This window comes from Bos indicus, chromosome 12, assembly GCF_029378745.1.
Source record: "Bos indicus isolate NIAB-ARS_2022 breed Sahiwal x Tharparkar chromosome 12, NIAB-ARS_B.indTharparkar_mat_pri_1.0, whole genome shotgun sequence".
NCBI classification, from domain to species: Eukaryota; Metazoa; Chordata; class Mammalia; order Artiodactyla; family Bovidae; genus Bos; species Bos indicus.
This window is the reverse complement of record NC_091771.1, coordinates 70,543,569-70,561,675: the sequence shown is the minus strand read 5'-3', so window position 1 is coordinate 70,561,675 and position 18,107 is coordinate 70,543,569. Positions and strand designations below refer to the sequence as shown.

The 18,107-nt window shown below is 41.3% G+C and overlaps 1 protein-coding gene across 6 annotated transcripts in view; it reads right to left on the bottom strand.

The window, feature by feature from the left end:
- The window catches only part of LOC139176077 (ATP-binding cassette sub-family C member 4-like), a 401,158-nt gene that overhangs the window by 70,307 nt on the left and 312,744 nt on the right, over positions 1-18,107 (bottom strand). For 5 of the 6 annotated variants that reach the window (XM_070800386.1, XM_070800387.1, XM_070800388.1 and 2 more), the window contains 5 exons: positions 13,026-13,176; positions 5,329-5,448; positions 3,937-4,047; positions 2,884-2,984; positions 1,635-1,826 (listed from right to left, as the gene is read on the bottom strand). In XM_070800386.1, the coding sequence (XP_070656487.1) occupies positions 1,635-1,826; positions 2,884-2,984; positions 3,937-4,047; positions 5,329-5,448; positions 13,026-13,176 (675 nt within the window). Of the gene's footprint in view, positions 1-1,634; positions 1,827-2,883; positions 2,985-3,936; positions 4,048-5,328; positions 5,449-13,025; positions 13,177-18,107 lie in introns of those variants that run through there. The other variant, XM_070800390.1, reaches the window with a different exon arrangement.

Genomic DNA, 18,107 nt, shown 5'->3' with positions numbered 1-18,107 from the left:
TTGCCAATTTAACTATATTTAAATTGACAGTTTAGTCTTAAGTTTTCATATTGTTGTGCAACAAACCTCCAGAATATTTTTTGCCTTTTATTCTTTGTCTTGTAGAACTTAAATTCTATACTCATTAAACAATAACTCCCTACTTCCCATCCCTCTGTCCTTGGTGACCATCATTCTACTTTCTGTTTTTAGGAATTTGACTACTCTAGAAACACCATAAAAGTGGAATTATATAGTATTTTTTCTTGTGTGTCTGGCATATTTCATTTAGTATGATGTACTCAAGGTTTATCCATGGGTCAGAAATTCCTTCCTTTTTAAGGCTGAATAATATTACATTGTAAGGATCAGGGAGAATTTTCTTTTTAGCTCTGTTCCCCAGAAAATGGCATTCTGCAGGGCACATAGAGGGTGCTGAGGGGCTGCTGGCTGGGAGAGTGAATGAGTAACATTTTATTTATCTATTCACCTGTTGAAGGATACTTACAAGCACACGTGTATGATAAATGCTATCTTAAGGGTATACAACACTAGGAGGAATTGGGAAGAAGATGCATTACAATTAACTCAGAAATGAGGAGGCTTTAACCAGAAGATGAGAGTGGGAAGGGTCTCTGAAGTAGAGAGGGCAGTGTGTGCACACTGGAAGCAGGGAGGATGTGGTACTTTAGGAAAATCTACACACAACCTGAGTCTTGGGGAGTGTGTGAACATGAGGACTTGAGGCTGGAGAGGTAGGTGGGGAGGAAATGCCTACTACCTTGTCTGTTCTGGTTTAGTCTGCTCTTCAAGACTCTGCCCTGGTCCCAGCTGAGGGCCTCAAGCTGCATGGGAAAGGAACATAACTTGCAGACATGGGTGCTGACAGGACCAGATCACAAGACTTTCTGCCATCTTCCACCTGGAATCTTCCCTGCTCCTCTCAGTTTGCTTTCATCAACTCTGAGTGAGTCTCCGGACTCTGACTCCATGGAGGGTTCTGGATTTTCACCCCTGACTGAATCATGATTCTGGGCTCTTCTCTGGTGGCTCTAAGCCGGCCACACAATCCCTGCTAGAATGGATATAGGACTGCCCTATGGTTCCAGTAGCAGCTCGCCCAGTCCAGTAAGGATCAGATCTGTGCTTCAGAAAGAAGCAGTCTGTAGGGGCAGGGCAGGAGGATGACAGTTGAGTGTGGGTTAATGGAGGACAAGTCTACGGGAAGGGCCAAAGGACAGAGGAGGAGGCCATAGCTGAAGGGCATCAGAGGAAGAAGAGAAGATTTCAGAAATACAGAGAAGAATGGATAGGAAAAAAGGAGATATTGGAGAGTTAGAGACAGTGAGTCAAGGCTGACTTCTCAGAATCCACATGAATAATCAGGTGTCAATATAGTGTCCTGGGTCAGGCTGTTATAGTTCAGGAGCTCAGGACCCACCAACCACCATGAGGGAGTTCACAACGCAGGGAAAGAAATACTGGGATCCCCATCCCCTGGTCAGTTTTTAAGAGAGATTCACCTGTGATGTCACTGATCTAATCTGCACCCATGAAGAACAAAGAGTCCTCCCAAGACACACAAGAAAGTCAACAGCAGATGTGGCACTAAATCTTCAGCTGAATTTTTAAAGAGACAAATGGCTTAAACAAACCTTTTCTCCTGGTTTAATGTCTGTTGTCAGGTCCTTCAATACCAGAGGCCCATCTGAGCTGTACTTGAAGTTCACATTGCTCAAGGCAATCATTCCATTGTTGGGCCAGTCTGGTGGTGGACGAAACTCGAGTTCCCAGGGTGCTTCTTGCTCAAGCTCTATATATTCTATCACCCTTTCTACTGAAATCATCTGAAATATATATGACATCATGTGGGTTAGGAGCAGAGGGCTTTATTTATGGATGTTCAGAGACTGTAAATAAGGTGTTCTGTTTTTATATCTTTATATGTGCTTTTTATATCTGCTTCCAGGTCTTAGCATCTGTGAAGGACTGAAGTAGGAGTGTGATGACTCCTTTGATGATTTGCAAACTTATTCATCATCCTGTAACAGTTTCACTTAAGGCTGTCTTCTTCAGCATTATATTAAAACTAAAAGAATTATATAAATGAATGCAAATATTTTACTTATTCACTTTCTACATCTGAATAAAAAGAATTTTGTCAAAGAAAAGAATACTTATGGGCACTAGTAAGTGGTCATAAAAGGGCCACGTGTTATAGAGTAGAACTGGATGGTCATCAAACCTCATTTTAATAATTTCTCACTTTCTACTCTATTAGAAAAGAGAAATGCAAATATTGCATTTTTTTGTTTGTTTGTTTTTCTCTCTTTGGGACAATATGCAATACTCAAAGGAGAATATAATTTAAATACTGACCAAGGCCTCCTAAACAAAAATAATTTGACATCTTTGATAGAACATTCAGAGAGGTGGCTTATTCTACCAAAAAGGAGGGACACCAGCACATTCCGGTGTTTAACACATACAAGAATAAATTCTAAAATAAGGCAGGGACAAATATCTATCAATTAAACAAAGAACTACAAAATATTGAATTCTTCTTTTACCAATAATGAGCAATTACCAGTTAAGAAACAATAATAAACAACCTCCCCCCAAACTGGTTTATATTCTCTCCAAAATTTCAGAACCTCCCTCTTACAGAGACATTTATTACATTTGAAGACAGGTTGTTATGAATAAAAACCTGCTGACATGGCATACATAAGACTGAGTAAAAGATGTACTTTTTTACATTAGCTTTAAACAGATGGAGGAGGATATAAAAACCTCTGTGAGCTAGATGTAAAAACAAGTTTTAATATTTTACATAAGAATTATTTTTATACTTTTTAATGGCAAGAAGTAGTATAAGGTTAAGAATGTTAAGATAAACATCACCATATGCTCAACTTCAACACTTAGCCTGATGCACCATGGGAACACCACTATGATGTTGAGGGCATAGGACAGTATCAGGCCAACCTGCCCGACATTCAAAACTAAATGAGGAAGAAGAGGGGGGAAAAAGTCAGTCCTGTTTTTGACCTTGAGGCCAGTTCCTTCTATCACTTTATTAAGATAACTCCTTTATACTATTTAAATCATTAACATATAATGACAATATTACTTATACTTTTACTATCATTTGATTGAGTCCACAATACAATTAAAACCTCCGTCCCCAAAAATTAAAACCACTATGAATTTAGAAAGACTTAAATGAACTTAATCTCAACATTGTCAATATACAGTAGACAATGAGGAATAATGTTATTATTAAGACTTTTGTCATTGTGGTTTAAAGAACAATCAAGCAATTTCACTTTCTATGTCCAATGCAACCATAATTGGAAACCATGAAAAACAAGGCAATGGTTTCTAAAAGCCAGTGCTTTTAAAACTAAAATACCATTCTCATTGTTCCATATTAAAGACTGTGATTCAATATTGCTCTTATAGAATATTTAGGGCTGGTAAATTCATGCTATATACACCAACACCTGCTCATCTGGTACCCACCCAGCGATGAGGATGGTGTCCTTTGCTACAGAGAACCTTTCTCATCCCAGTGCACCAAGCATCTGCAACCAAGAGACCCCAGTATCCCTAAAACCAAAATCTAAAGTCTTAACTTGGACAAAAAGCTTTATGGCAAATTTGGTTCTCTCCATCCAACTACTAAACACTACCAGGAAAGTTTCTAAGGTCAGCTTGCTATAGCTGAGTAGACATCTACTCATTCAAAGAAAAAGAAGAGAATAAAAGGTCCCATCAAGACCCAAATGACCTCTCTACATGGGCCACACTGTGGAATCACATGCTGCAAATGCTTTAATACAATTCATTAGAACCAAACTGTATTTGTTAGACAAGGCAGCAAGAGTTTAATAACTGTAAATACAGCTATAAATTTTAATCACACCATAAATAGTTATTTATACCCATACTTACTTTGTGCAAGAAGCAGGGCCCCAAAGTCAACAAGACAGATGAAGATAAAATAGATGATATCCAGACGCAAAGAGAACCATCGGGTTATAGTGAAAAGCAAGAACCAGGCCTCTGGATTTGTGAACCATAATAAGCATAATGAATAAGTTAGAAAAACCATGTTAACTGCTTTGAACAAGAAAGATCATTTTGCTCAGTTGAGCTACAGAAGATTTTTACACAAAGTAGGGTGGCAAAGTTATACACCCAAGGAACATGAAGGTTCCAAAAAGCTGTTTTGATACCAGACAACATCGGACACAGAAGAATCACACCAGGAGCTCTGTGGAACTATATTCAATAGCTTGTAATAATTTATGATGGAAAATTATCTGAAAAAATACACATATAAAATTGAATCATTTTGCTGTACATCTGACACTAACATACTACTGTTTATCAACTGTACTTCAATAAGAAAAAAATTCAACTCACAGGTTATAAACAGTAATATGATCACAATGGAGAAAATGGAAAAATGGTCTCATTGGTACATTTCCTACAGTGCTAGGCCTCGACGTGAGGCTCATCCTCTCTCAGGGCCAACTGTTCCCAGCTTTCGGACAGCAGAGAGCACAGCTCACACACTCTTTCCAGCACCTCCACACTTATTACAGGGCCCTGCACAGTGTTTATTCTTAGGAGCCAGTGTCTATACAACCATGAGCTAACTGGATCTGCGAAATGCCATTTTATCTTTAAGATACAATAAAGACTGGAGAGATGGGCCAGGATTTTACAGATCTAGAGGGAATTCTGAAATTTCTACTTAGGGAAAAATATTACCAATATTCAGAATAATATTAACCAAGTGAGTTAAAAATCTGTTAATTAGATAATGATTTACCTCAATGGAATCTGCTGCCCTGCATGCTCTGAAAAGAGAGTTGACAAACGGTAGCCTGTGGACCAAGAATGGCCATCATCTGCTTTTGTAAATAATTTTATTGGAACACAGTCATGTGCTTTTGCTTATGTATTACCTTTGCCTGTTTTTGTGCTACAACAGCAAAGTTGATAAGTTAAAACAGAGATAGAATGGCACACAAGTCTAAAATATTTACTATCTGTTGTTTGAAAAATATATATATATATACTGACTCCTGTCCTAAAGGGACAGAAAGCCATAGGACTCCATGATGGAAGGACGATGGAAGTCAGTCTGGGGAGAAGGGGGAAAAGGGGACCACAGACGGGGTGCTGGGAGGAAGGGGTGGGGGAGGCAGGTGTGCAGTGGGGGATATGGGGCAGCACAGAAAGAGGTGCTGACCAGCAAGACCACCTGAGAGGGAGGTCAGGCCTCAGATGACAGCACATCCCATCCTTTGAAATCATCTCCAGAAACTCACAGACCTGAATGCAAGTCCTGGTATGAGTCGAACAGTTCCTGAAACCTCTGCTCAGCTTTGTATGCCCGGATGGTCCAGAGTCCTTGGAGAGAAGATGCTAAGTGGGAAAACACCAAGCTCTGTGCTGGGGAAGCAGAGACAGACACAAGACAGAGAAAGTCAGGAAGGCTGGATGCAAAGAAACCCATAGCCTCCCGTGTGCTGTGATTGCACATTCTGCCAAACAGTGCACTAGAGTTCCTAGTTGGGCTGCCTGGGGGAGAAGGGGTGATGCCCTTTCTGGAGAGAATTCTCCATGTGCCACTCAAACTCCGGCTCATGCCAAGCTTCACCTTAATGACCTAGAAATGAAAGATTCTCTTTGAATCTATCTTTGTGCCTGCATGTTAAGTCTTCTCAATTGTGTCTGACTCTACGACCCTATGGACTCACCCACCAGGCTCCTCTGTACATGGGATTCTCCAGGCAAGAATACTGGAGTGGGTTGCCATACCCTTTTCCAGGGGATCTTCCCAACCCAGGAATCGAACTCATGTCTCTTGTGGCTCCTGCAGTGCAGGTTGATTCTTTACCGCTGAGCCACCAGGGAAGCCTGAATCTATCTTTAACCAAATTCAAATTTGACCTAGATTTAGATACTGAAATTCTTTACTAGCTCGTTCATCACAATCCTCAAACATGGCCTCTCTCCAAATTCTTCCCTGACATCTCTCTGGGTGGAAACTGTTCACAAACGTTTGATTCAATAGCATTTTCTTTGACTGCACTGGGTCTTCATTGCAGCATGCAAGCTTTCTTTAGTTGCAGTGCATGGGCTTCCATTATTTTAGATCACAGGCTCTAGAGCTCATGGGCTCAGTAGTTGCAGCACATGGGCTCTCTAGTTGTGGCACACAGGATTAGTTGCCCTGTGACATATAGGATCCTAGTTCACCAATCAGGGATTAAGACTAAGTCCCCTGCATTGGAAGGCAGATTCTTAACCACTGGATGAGAAGGATAGGCCCAATTCAATAGCATTTTTAAATTTAATTCTCTTTGAGAGTTCTTACCACACTGAATTTTGGTGAGCTGTCTGTGTGCTGTCTCCAACTTAGATGAGTAACCTAAGAGCCAGGATAGAGTCAGTACATCCCCTACGCTGAACCAGAGCCAGACATAGGACAGGGGCAAGATGAGTAAGAGGAGCAGACAGTCTGCCATCTCCCCCATCCTGGGACTCTCCCTGCACCTGCACCAGATGTCTCTGCATGGGTCACAGAACACCTGGCACTGCACCACCCTTGTGCCCACAGGACTTGCTTAGCCAGGTGTCCCTGAACGGTCTTGACTTCTTCTCTGAGAATCTAATCCAGGCTTTTAAAACTACCTGCTCAATGCTTTTTCTGGCATTTGGAGGTCACTGTGGCATGTGATACACACATACCTTATAAAACCTAACTGTGCCCTTAGTGATCATTTTCTTTGAGTGACTTCATGTGGGTTTGGGGTCTGGCATCCCTTCACTGACCATTCATTTCCTGCCATCTTCTCTAAGAGGACATTGACCACAAGCACCAGAGTTAGGCACCTGCCCATCAGGGAATAGGTGGGCTGCAGGCTGCCAGGCAGGGAGGACCCTTACGGTTCTCACTTCTACCATGAATGAGGCTGTAGCCTGCTGCAGTCAGAGGCAGATAGTGAGCCTGTGACCTCTGTCTGGGGTGAGTGATAACTTGTGCTGTATCAGCAGGAAATACTGACATCACTCTGTTACTTGTACATCTCCTAAAAAGACCTGTTAGTAAAATCTGGGCATTTAGGGGAAGTTAAGGTCACTTATCTTGCAGGAGGCCTCAGAAATTATATCAAATGATGGGGTAAGAATCAAAGGGGAGAAACTCCAAATTATTTTCAGGTTTTCACTCCTTAGCCTGGCATCCAAATGCCTGTCTGGGTGACAGTTCAGTCATTATCGACATACACAGGCTCCATGGGGTGGAGGGGCTGTAGGGGGACAGGGAATAAATGGGCAAAGACACAGAACTCCTCTTGTGCTTATTATTCCTGGATCTATCATATAATAAAGGAAGGAGCAGGCTTCCTCCTCTGAGACACTGGAGCTCAGAGAGGGTGGGAAGCCCTGCACTGGGGCAGGACAGCCTGGGCTGGGTCCTAGCTGACCATCCACTCAGCCCTGTGGCTCTTTCTACCTGGGACATCTGATCAGGAACCCTAACTGTTAGGGACCCTCAGCTGTAATATTGCTGTAAGGAAATATACCTTCTTTGAAACAGGACATGATATAACATTTCCCTTTGTATCTAATTCAGGCAAAGAGCCTAAAGTGGTTCAATGGTGTTTCTGACCTTCCAAGGACATGTCTGTGGTCTTACTTCAGCATGCACACTGTTCTCTCTCTTCATTGTATTGCATGGCAAGTTGATTCAATCATGTCTGACTCTGCAATCCTATAGACCGTAGTTCACCAGGCTTCTCTGTCCATGGGATTCTCCAAAAAAGAATTCTGGAGTGGATTGCCGTGCCCTCCTCCAGGGGATCTTCCCAACCCAGGGATCAAACCAGAGTCTCTTTAGTCTCCTGCATTGGTAGGTGAGTTTGTTACCACTAGCACCACCTGGGAAACTCTTATTCTATTGAGTAACATTTAATTGTATTTATTTTAGCTTTAACTTTACACTTTTAAAATAGCAATATGAACTTTTTTTTTTATTTTTTTTTGCAGATTTTTGCATATGTTTTATTTTTTTAATTTTATTTTATTTTTAAACTTTACATAATTGTATTAGTTTTGCCAAATATCAAAATGAATCCGCCACAACAGCAATATGAACTTTTAACAGCACTTTTAAGACTGAGCTCATGATCCAAATAACAAAGGCTAGGAACTCTCTTCAGGGCTTTTCTGCATTCCCAGAAGGTGTCCCAACCAGACCCCAGAACTCAATTACTCTGGAAGCAGGGGGCTCACAGCGATGACACAGGTGAATTCCGGGCCCATCACACTGTCAGGAGGATGTCAAGAGTCCAGCTCCAGAGAACACAGAAAACTCACTAGAACCAGGCTGTGATTTCCAGACCAAATGTGACGTCAACGCTATTCATCACAAACAAGTCTTCTGAGCAGGAAGTAGATGTGCCTGTTCCCCCAGGGAGAGTCCTGGAATGAACTCTTCAGCGTGGCCTCCCTCACCTGCTTCCATCACCAGGAGATCAAAGTGCAGTTGATTCTCTCCAGCAGGGATGGAAGATGGGGTCGACTTTAGAAACCAGGTGTCATCTCAGCCTTGAACACCAGGTAACCAAACACTCCATCACCTACCTCACCTCATGCCCAAGAGTTACAGTGGGCCAGAGGGGATGATGACCTGTGAAAATCTATCCTGTGTCTTTCAAACCCCACTAGGGGTGAACAGGATGCCAGAATGTGGGAACTGGAGGGTCTGCAAAGAAAATTAACTAGTACACGAGGAGAGGGGATGTCAAGGCTCTGGTCTCACCTTGCCTAACATAACACCCTTTTCCCCACAAAGACCGAGCCCACGATCCTGAAGCAGACTATATAACAGCCATGATATCAGTCAGAAGTCATAGATGCATGTAACCCTACAGTTTACATGACATACAGCTGTGTCTCCATAACCCTGAGGACACTTGGGGACACATTCCACCTGGACTGCAAATCTTCCTTGGGGTGGGGGCGGGGCAGTGAACCACATGAAAAGACCCCAAGGTGGCAGCCTTGCTGCAGGTTATCATTCACCTATGTGAGAACTGCCAGTTGTTACTATGTTCTTAATTCCTTCACATTTGGACTTCCCTGGTGGTTCTGTGGATGAGAATCTTGCTGCCAGTGCAGGAGACAAGGGCTCAATCCCTGATCTGGGAAGATCCCACATGCCAAAGAGCAACTAAACCCATGCACAATTATTATTGAGACTGTGCTCTAGAGCCTGAGAGCCACGAATACTGAGCTCACAAGCTAGAAGCCCAAGCCCTGTAGAGCCTGTGTCCCCTAAACAAAAGAAGCCATTACAGTGAGAAGCCCACATACCAACGAAGACTTAGCACAGCCAAAAACAAACAAATAAAAAATTTTAAATACCCTCATGTTCAAAGTTCTGGTGCCTTTGGTAGTCACTACCAAATATTTTGGGGCTTCCCTGGTAGCTCAGCTGATCAGGAATTTTTCTGCAATGCAAGAGATTGTGGTTTAATTCTTGGGTTGTGAAGATCCCCTGGAGATGGGATAGGCTACCCATTCAAGTATTCATGGGCTTCTCTGGTGGCTCAGATGGTAAAGAATCCACCTGCAAGGCAGGAAACCTTAGTTCAGTCCCTGGGTTGGGAAGATCCCCTGGAGGAGGGCATGGCAACCCACTCCAGTATTCTTGACTGGAATCCCCATGGACAGAGGCGCCTGGTGGCTACAGTCCATGGGGTCACAAAGAGTCAATATGACTGAGCAGCTAAGCACAGCACAGCACAGCATGTATTTTACAAGATCAATTCAAGAAATCCTGAGAGCCCCAGAAGGCAGGTATTAGTATACCTGTGACAGAGGGAAAACCAGACTGAGGAATTAAGAGTACTTCCTGCCCAAGATTAAATAAATTAACTCACCTAAGTGGTAGAGCTGAGTGTCAGACCCAATTCTGTCTTATTTCCAAGGCTGTTGTTTTAATCATAACAGCAGTGTCTCAGAGGGAGAATAATCAGGTATAAGGATGTCCATGAGTGACTAAATGCACTTTTCTCCAGACTTTGTTTACCTTCAGAAAATCCTCAAATCTTACTTAGCTAACATCCAACAGCCTTAGACATTACCGTACATCATACTAAGCACCTTAGGTTGAATAAAGTCCCAGGGAATCCGGCATGAGAATGCCTTAAGATAGCAGACTTGAGGATCCAATCTGAATAAATGTGGCACATGCGCTAAACCTCTCTTTGCAATGTCTCTGACAGACATTACTAGTTGATCACAGAATCCTTACAGATAAGATTTGATACAGATTCATAATTCAGGTACTGCCAAATGAATAGGTTTGGCTAGAAAAATGCAACCAAATGCCATAGTGGTTTTGCATTTTGGTTATGCTCAGTTCTAGAAAAATAAAAAAAATATTATGATCAACTGCACATTTGTCACTAAGAGGACAAAAATCAACATAATGCTCCAGAAAGGTAGGCAGCTGGATCTGAATATAAACCTCAGGATTTTAGCAGTTTTTCAGAGCACAGGAATGAAGTAGGCTTATGCCTTCTGGTTATAGCGATCAGATGTCTTTTTGCTGGTGGCTCCAGCAGTGGCCTTAAAATATACTATTAGTTACTGCATAGAGAAAAAAGTGGTATCCTTATTTATTGCACAGACCCACAACCTGGAGAGAGAACATAAACATTCTAATCAACAGGCCATCTCATTTGGTTACCTGTGGTATGGAAGAGGGGTATCTGGATTGAATTTACTGTCTAACATTGTTGCAGCCTGCTGCTGCTGGGGCTAAGTCACTTCAGTCGTGTCCAACTCTGTGTGACCCCATAGACGGCAGCCCAACAGGCTCCCCCGTCCCTGGGATTCTCCAGGCAAGAACACTGGAGTGGGTTGCCATTTCCTTCTCCAATACAGAAAAATGAAAAGTGAAAGTGAAGTTACTCAGTCGTGTCTGACTCTTCGCGACCCCATGGACGGAAGCCTACCAGGCTCCTCTGTCCATGGGATTTTCCAGGCAAGAGTATGGGAGTGGGGTGCCATTGCCTTCTCCCATTGCAGCCTACTAGGTTGCAAAAAATCCAAATACTCCACAGGGATGGGGCCAAAAAGTTCTCAGACTCTACAGGTGAAATCCTGTACTGCTTTTTGAAAAAGGCCTCAGGAGGTGCCCTTCTCTCCACTTCTATGTTGATAGGAAGTGGCCCATGCTCTAGGCAAAAATCTCTGAAAAACATTCCTTCTGGAACAGTCCCTCTTTGAATGGAACCTGCTTTGAACAAGACTATTGAATGACTCCATTTCATGACTGACTTCAAATCATAAAATGATTGAAGCCCTGTCTACACAAAAGACTGTATGGAGCTCATCATTTCTATTCTGTTTTCCCAGGTCCTACCATCATACCAAATCACATCATCAAAATATCACATATGTCTGGACTCTACTGCTCCATAATCCAATCAAACACCTCACAAAACCCAGACCTCATGGGAGTTTAGCTGGTTCTCTTGACTGAAAATTTTTTTCTACAGCGTTTATGACACCAACTGTACTTTATGCAAATACATAGGATGAATGCCTCTCAAGAGTTTATTATTAAAAATGAAACATACATATTTCACCACCAAAAACTCCTTTGTCTTGATTAACTTAGATTTTTCCACTTAGTAGATACAGAGAAGAATGAGACTCAATATGTTTCTCTTCTTGGCTTGGTTTCTAGAAAGTTAAGTTGTTATTAACTTGCAGTAACTATCCATAGTTAAGGTTTCTGACACAAACATCTTCATTTTCTGTCCTTATACCTTCTTTAAAAATATTTAACAATTCTACTTTCATTATAATTTTTTGTTTTAATATTGATGAAATATGTCTGTGCATTAATGACGAGATAAGTTCTGGATTATTTCATCCATTGTGATTGCCTGAAGAATAGAATGATTAATCATAAAATAATGTTCCCCATTATTCTAAAACTAGGAAGCTGAATGGAGTGATAAACTGCTGCTGCTGCTGCTGCTAAGTCGCTTCAGTCGTGTCCGATTCTGTGCGACCCCATAGACGGAAGCCCACCAGGCTCCCCTGTCCCTGGGATTCTCCAGTCAAGAACACTGGAGTGGGTTGCCATTTCCTGCTCCTAATGCATGAAAGTGAAAAGTCAAAGGGAAGTCGCTCAGTCATGTCCAACTGTTAGCGATCCCATGGACTGCAGCTTACCAGGCTCCTCCATCCATGGGATTTTCCAGGTAAGAGAACTGGAGTGGGGTGCCATTGCCTTCTCCGAAGTGACAAACTAAAAGTCTACTAAACAGATCCTCCTCCTGGGTCCTCCTAAAGGGATTATTTCCATCATCATTTATATGAACAGTCTTGGGGAGGGGTGACCATAGTGTGACATCATTGCAAATACTGGTGATGATAAAGAGCAAACCTGGAAATAACAGGGCTTATCTTTTCCATACATTTAACAACTACAACTTACTTACCATCTTAGGAGTATGTGAAATAATGTATTTTCTAAAAATATCACCTTGGACATATGAATACATTTCCTCATGGCTCCTTTCCTTTTCTTAACATTTTCCTTTCCTTGTCATTTCTAGTAACTTCAAGGGAAGAAAAATTCCCTATTTTCCTTCTACAATAGTACCAACATGATGAAACATATTTTTTGGAAAACTTTATACTGGGTGGCTGTTCTGTTTTAGGAATTATGTCATGAACAAGACAGAAATGGCCCCTGTCCTTATGGTGCTCATACTCATCCTTGTGCTAAAATGCAAAGCTGCAGCTGACCTGCCACCAGCTCAACTTGTCTTAAGGGTCACACTGACTCACAGGGCCCATAACATACAACTACCTAATGCTGATATAGGGAGAAATTCCAAAAGATATATTCTACAGGATTTCAGGGGTATGGTTAATTATGGTATAAATGCAGCCAACCTGCATTGCCATTCCAACCTGAGAGTTCCAGTACTCACTTGAACATTCCAGGCGTTTCACATCTCGTGACGTCTCTAAGAAATACCGCCGAAGAAAAAAGAAAAGGATGCCAAGGGGAATCACAGGTATGGCAATCCAAGGAATCACCATCACCACCACAACCACCACACCAATCACTTGTAGAAGTGTCTGGAAGAGTGAAAAATAGATGCAGGGGCCTCTTTATCAAGGATTATTTTCAAAAATAAACTTTAATAGACTATTTAGTTGTGACTAAACTTCTTTTCCTGAAAGATGTATTGAAATAGTAGAGAAAGCTTTGCCACCCAAACAAATAAAATTATAGATGGTTCTAATGATATTTATTGCAAGATTATGTGTGTGTGTGCTCAGTTGCTTAGTCATCTCCGACTCTTTGCGATCACATAGACCGCAGCCCTCCAGGCACCTCTGTCCACAGAATTTTCCAGGCAAGAATACTGGAGTGGGTTTCCATTTCCTCCTCCAGGGGATCTTCCTCACCCAAGAATCAAATCCATGCCTCCTGCGTTTCCTACATTGCCAGGTGAGTTCTTTACCACTAGCCACCTGGGAAGCTCTATTACATGATTCAGTTCAGTTCAGTTCAGTCGCTCAGTCGTGTCTGACTCTTTGCAACCCCATGAATTGCAGCACGCCAGGCCTCCCTGTCCATCACCAACTCCCGGAGTTCACTCAAACTCATGTCCATCGAGTCAGTGATGCTATCCAGCCATCTCATCCTCTGTCGTCCTGATTGCTGTGTGCCAAAAACCTTAAGAACCTTCTAGGTATTAGCTCTTTTAATATACTTAGTAGCCTATAAAATAGGAATTACTAATTTTAATAGATGATAAAATATTTGAGGTTCAGAGAGACTAGGACTTGAACCCTAAACTATCATGAGTCAGTAGGTATTACTAGAGATGAATGAGCAGCCATCACAGATAAGGAAACCAGAAGCCTCAGTTACACAGGTAAGGAAGTGGTTAATTACAAAGTTAGTGTCCAGTAAAGGAGGAAAAGATGCAAAAGTGACTTTTGGAAGTAGAAATTTTTCTTTCCTGGTTTTCTATCCATGGTTAACATTTACTGAGTGCTGACTCTGTACAGGGCTACACATTTAATACTTGACATGTATTAGCTTATTACGTCTCACAATAGCCCTATCAAGTAATAGTATTATCTCATTTTACAGATGGAAACACTGAGGCACAGGGAAAGGAAAAGGAGCTTGATGGAAACAAAGCCTGAGCCATGGAGCCAGAGAGTCTACATCATGAGCCATTAGGACATACTTAAGCTTGTTCCCAATATACCGCCAACTATTTATTGTCCAGGAAAATTATTTTTACTTATTTGAGGCTCCTAATCTATCTTAATTTTTTCTTCTAAATACCTTATTTAAGGAATTTCAGAGTTCATCAGCATGCCTAATAAAGAACAGACAAAAGAAGAGAAATGTGATAAAACAAATTTTGGGTATTTCCTAGAAATATGGGGAAGAATTTTGATAATAAACAACTTTTAAGCAAGAAGAGTTTTTTTTTTTTAATTTTATCCTCTGAATATAATTAAAATTTTTATCATTATGATAAAAATGACTGTTTTAAGGAGCAGTGATTATAACAACAGGGGGTGCCATTTACCCGGTGTTTACTCTATGCACAGCACTGTGGTAAGAGTTCCATAATCATTCACTTAAGCATCACATCATTCCATGAGGTCATTTTATCTTGGGAAATGATCTTGGTCTAAAAACACAGCAGGTACAATAGAAGCCCAAATCATTGATAGATGCTGATTTAGACATCCATATTTATCAGGAAAAGTATGACACTCTGATGAAAAGTTTCAGGTGATAGGAATGCAACCAGCACTTAGTATCTATGTGTAGTATCTATCTCAGTATCTAGTCTGCTATGAAAAGGGGTCAAAAGTTGAGGATATGCAGATTCACAGAATTTGGGCCAACGCCTCCAGAGTTTATGATCTCAGATGGATACAGTTCCATGGTGATCTTCACAAGGCACTGGGGAAACACAGGGAAGAACATGTGAATCCTTTATTGAAACTTTGAATAAGAGATTGACAACTGAATTTCACAGGCTAGAGAAATAGAGAATGACATGAATAATTTGAGGATAGCAATCACAATTCCTGGAAATTTTGACCAAAAGGGAGCTGGGCTGGGAAGGTCAAATGGCTTGTTCAAGTTAGCACCAGGTATTCTGTGTCCTCTTAGAACCAGCACTCCCTGTTCACCAACCCAGGGCCTCCACACTTTGTTGCCCAGGGCAGCTGTTCCCAGCATGTCTTTGGTGGATGCATTAGTAGAGTAATGCCTATATCACAGAGACTTGGGTTATCATTTCACAGCTCTTCCAGATAAGTTTTCTCAGATGATCTTCACAACCATTTATGAATGAGAAAAGCAAGAACTTTCATTTCCATTTATAGGTAAGAAAATTGTAAGCTAGGAGGGTCAGCAGTTGTCCTAAGTTTTCCCAGGAAGGTACTGCAGGTCATGAAGAAAGACAGGAAGAATCTGTACTCTGGGAATCTCAGAGACACAGTTGTTTGCAGAGGAGCCTGAAAGGGGAAGGAAATGTCCAGAACTGTGACTCTGTATTCAGGAGCCCTTGTGAATCAAAGTGCATTATTTGGATAGAGACATGTGCTTTTCCTGTTTCTCCCCATCTGCTGTGGTATCAATATAAAACTCAGAGTGCAAAGCATGGAATCTGAAGGAACAAATTTCAATCATAAGTGGAGAAATATACATCTGTCTAACCTCCCTTCTATTATATTTTCAGTTGAACAATTTCTTACAGCCATAGCATTAACTAATGCATCCCACCTTGCTATACCCTTTTCTCATGGGGAGGGTCCTTCCTTCTGTGTGTGATCTTAAGTCAAGTCACTAGGTTTGCCATCAGTAGTTGTCAGGAAAAAAGATCTGAAATGTCAATTATAAAAAATCCAAATTACAGTTTTTAGTAGACTCACATTATTTTATTGGACAATATTCACCAGTTTCAATAGCCTGGCTCTCCCCAGGTGGGGGCCTTTTATGACCAATCCAGCATGGCAGATAACCTAGGAAGAAGAGGTAAGATCAAAATGAAGGGCTCCACCTGAGCTGTGCCAATACTTTTTTCTTGAGTCCTCATTAAAGACCTGTAACTATTGTTCTCAAAAGCTCCTAAATTAGGTCCTTCAGATTTCATGCTCCTTAATTCTGAAGCAATTCAAATAGGCTTGTTATAAGAGTTTTATTTCTATTTACAGGTCATACCCTAACCAGCCTTATAGTGGATATTGGGATTTCCTTGTGGCTCAGCTGGTAAAGAATCTGCCTGCAATGCGGGAGACCTGGGTTTGGTCCCTGGGTTGGGAAGATTCTCTGGAGGAGGGAAAGGCTACCCACTCCAGTATTGTAGCCTGGAGAATTCTATGAACTGTATAGTCCACCGGGTCACAAGAATTGGACACAACTGAGCAACTTTCACTTTCATAGTGGATATTACATATTATATTAACATATATACAATGCATGAGTTTATATTTAAATTTACTTATGCATATACATTTATGAATCTTTTATTGCCAGCTGTCTCAAACTGTTAACAGAAGCTGTAGAAGACAAAAATAGTATCCAAGCAAAAAGTCAACAGTCTGAAGAAGGAGAGAGCATATTTCTGTGTGCGACAGAGATCCCTTCCTTGAAGCCAGTCTCATTTATTTCTTCCACATTTTCAGGAATTTCAAGGAACCTAATCCTAGCTACACACACAATTCACCCCATCTGACTGGATTTCAGGCCCATCTGATGGCCCATATTACCATGGCCAGTACTTCTGTACTTCTGTCTCACCATGGCACAAAGACAATGATGTGTGTACAACAAGAAACATGTTGACCCAGAAGAAGTGACCCAAGTCCTGATGCTCCAGGAAATAAAGGGAATCACTATTTTGATATGCTTATTTCCCACTGGGAGCACACCAGTTGGGAATTCTATCAGAAGTCATGAATTCACATGAATAAATAGAAATAATCTTTTGGATGAACCTTTCACTTGAGAGTACATGGTGATTTTTCACAATTCAATTAAGTATTTAGTTTGCAGAATATGATAACTACACCTAGAGGAGAAATTCCATTAGCCTGATATTGTGCTGAGATGGGGTTTAGTGTTAACATTCTTGAATATTAATAGGGAGGGTAAAACTCTGTACAAGCTGGAATAAAGATTGCAGGAGAAATATCAACAACTTCAGATTTGCAGATGATACCACCCTAATGGCATAAAGAGAAGAGAAACTAAAGAGCCTCTTGATGAATGTGAAAGAGGAGATTGAAAAAGATGTCTTAAAATTCAATACTCAAAAAACAACCATGGCATCCAGTCCTAACACTTCGTGGCAAATAGAAGGGGGGAAAGAGGAAGCAGTAACAAGACTTTTATTTTCTTGGGCTCCAAAATCACTGCAGACAGTGACTGCAGCCACAAAATTAAAAGACGTTTGCTCCTTGGAAGTAAAGCTATGACTAACCTAGCCAGCACATTAAAAAACAAAGATATCATTTTGCTGACAAAGATCTATATAGTCAAATCTATTGTTTTTCAAGTAGTCATGTATGGATATGAGAGTTGGATCATAAAGCATCCTGAGCACTGAAGAATTGATGCCTTTGAATTGCAGCATTGGAGAAGGCTCTTGAGAGTCCCTTGGACTGCAAAGGGATCATATTAGTCAATCTTAGAGGAAATCAACCCTGAATATTCATTGGAAGGACTGATGTTGAAGCTGAAGCTCAAACACCTTAGCCACCTAATGCAAAGAGCCAACTCATTGGAAAAGATCCTGATTCTGGGAAAGATTGAAGACAGAAGGAGAAGGGGATGACAGAGGATGAGACGGTTTGAAGGCATCACCAACTCAATGGACATGAGCTTGAGCAAACTATGGGAGATAGTGAAGAGCAAGGAAGCCTAGTGTGCTGCAGTCCATGGGGTTGCAAAGAGTCAGATACAACTTAGTGAGTGAACAACAGTGATTGTTTTTGGTCAAGTATTATTGGTCACCTCATTATTA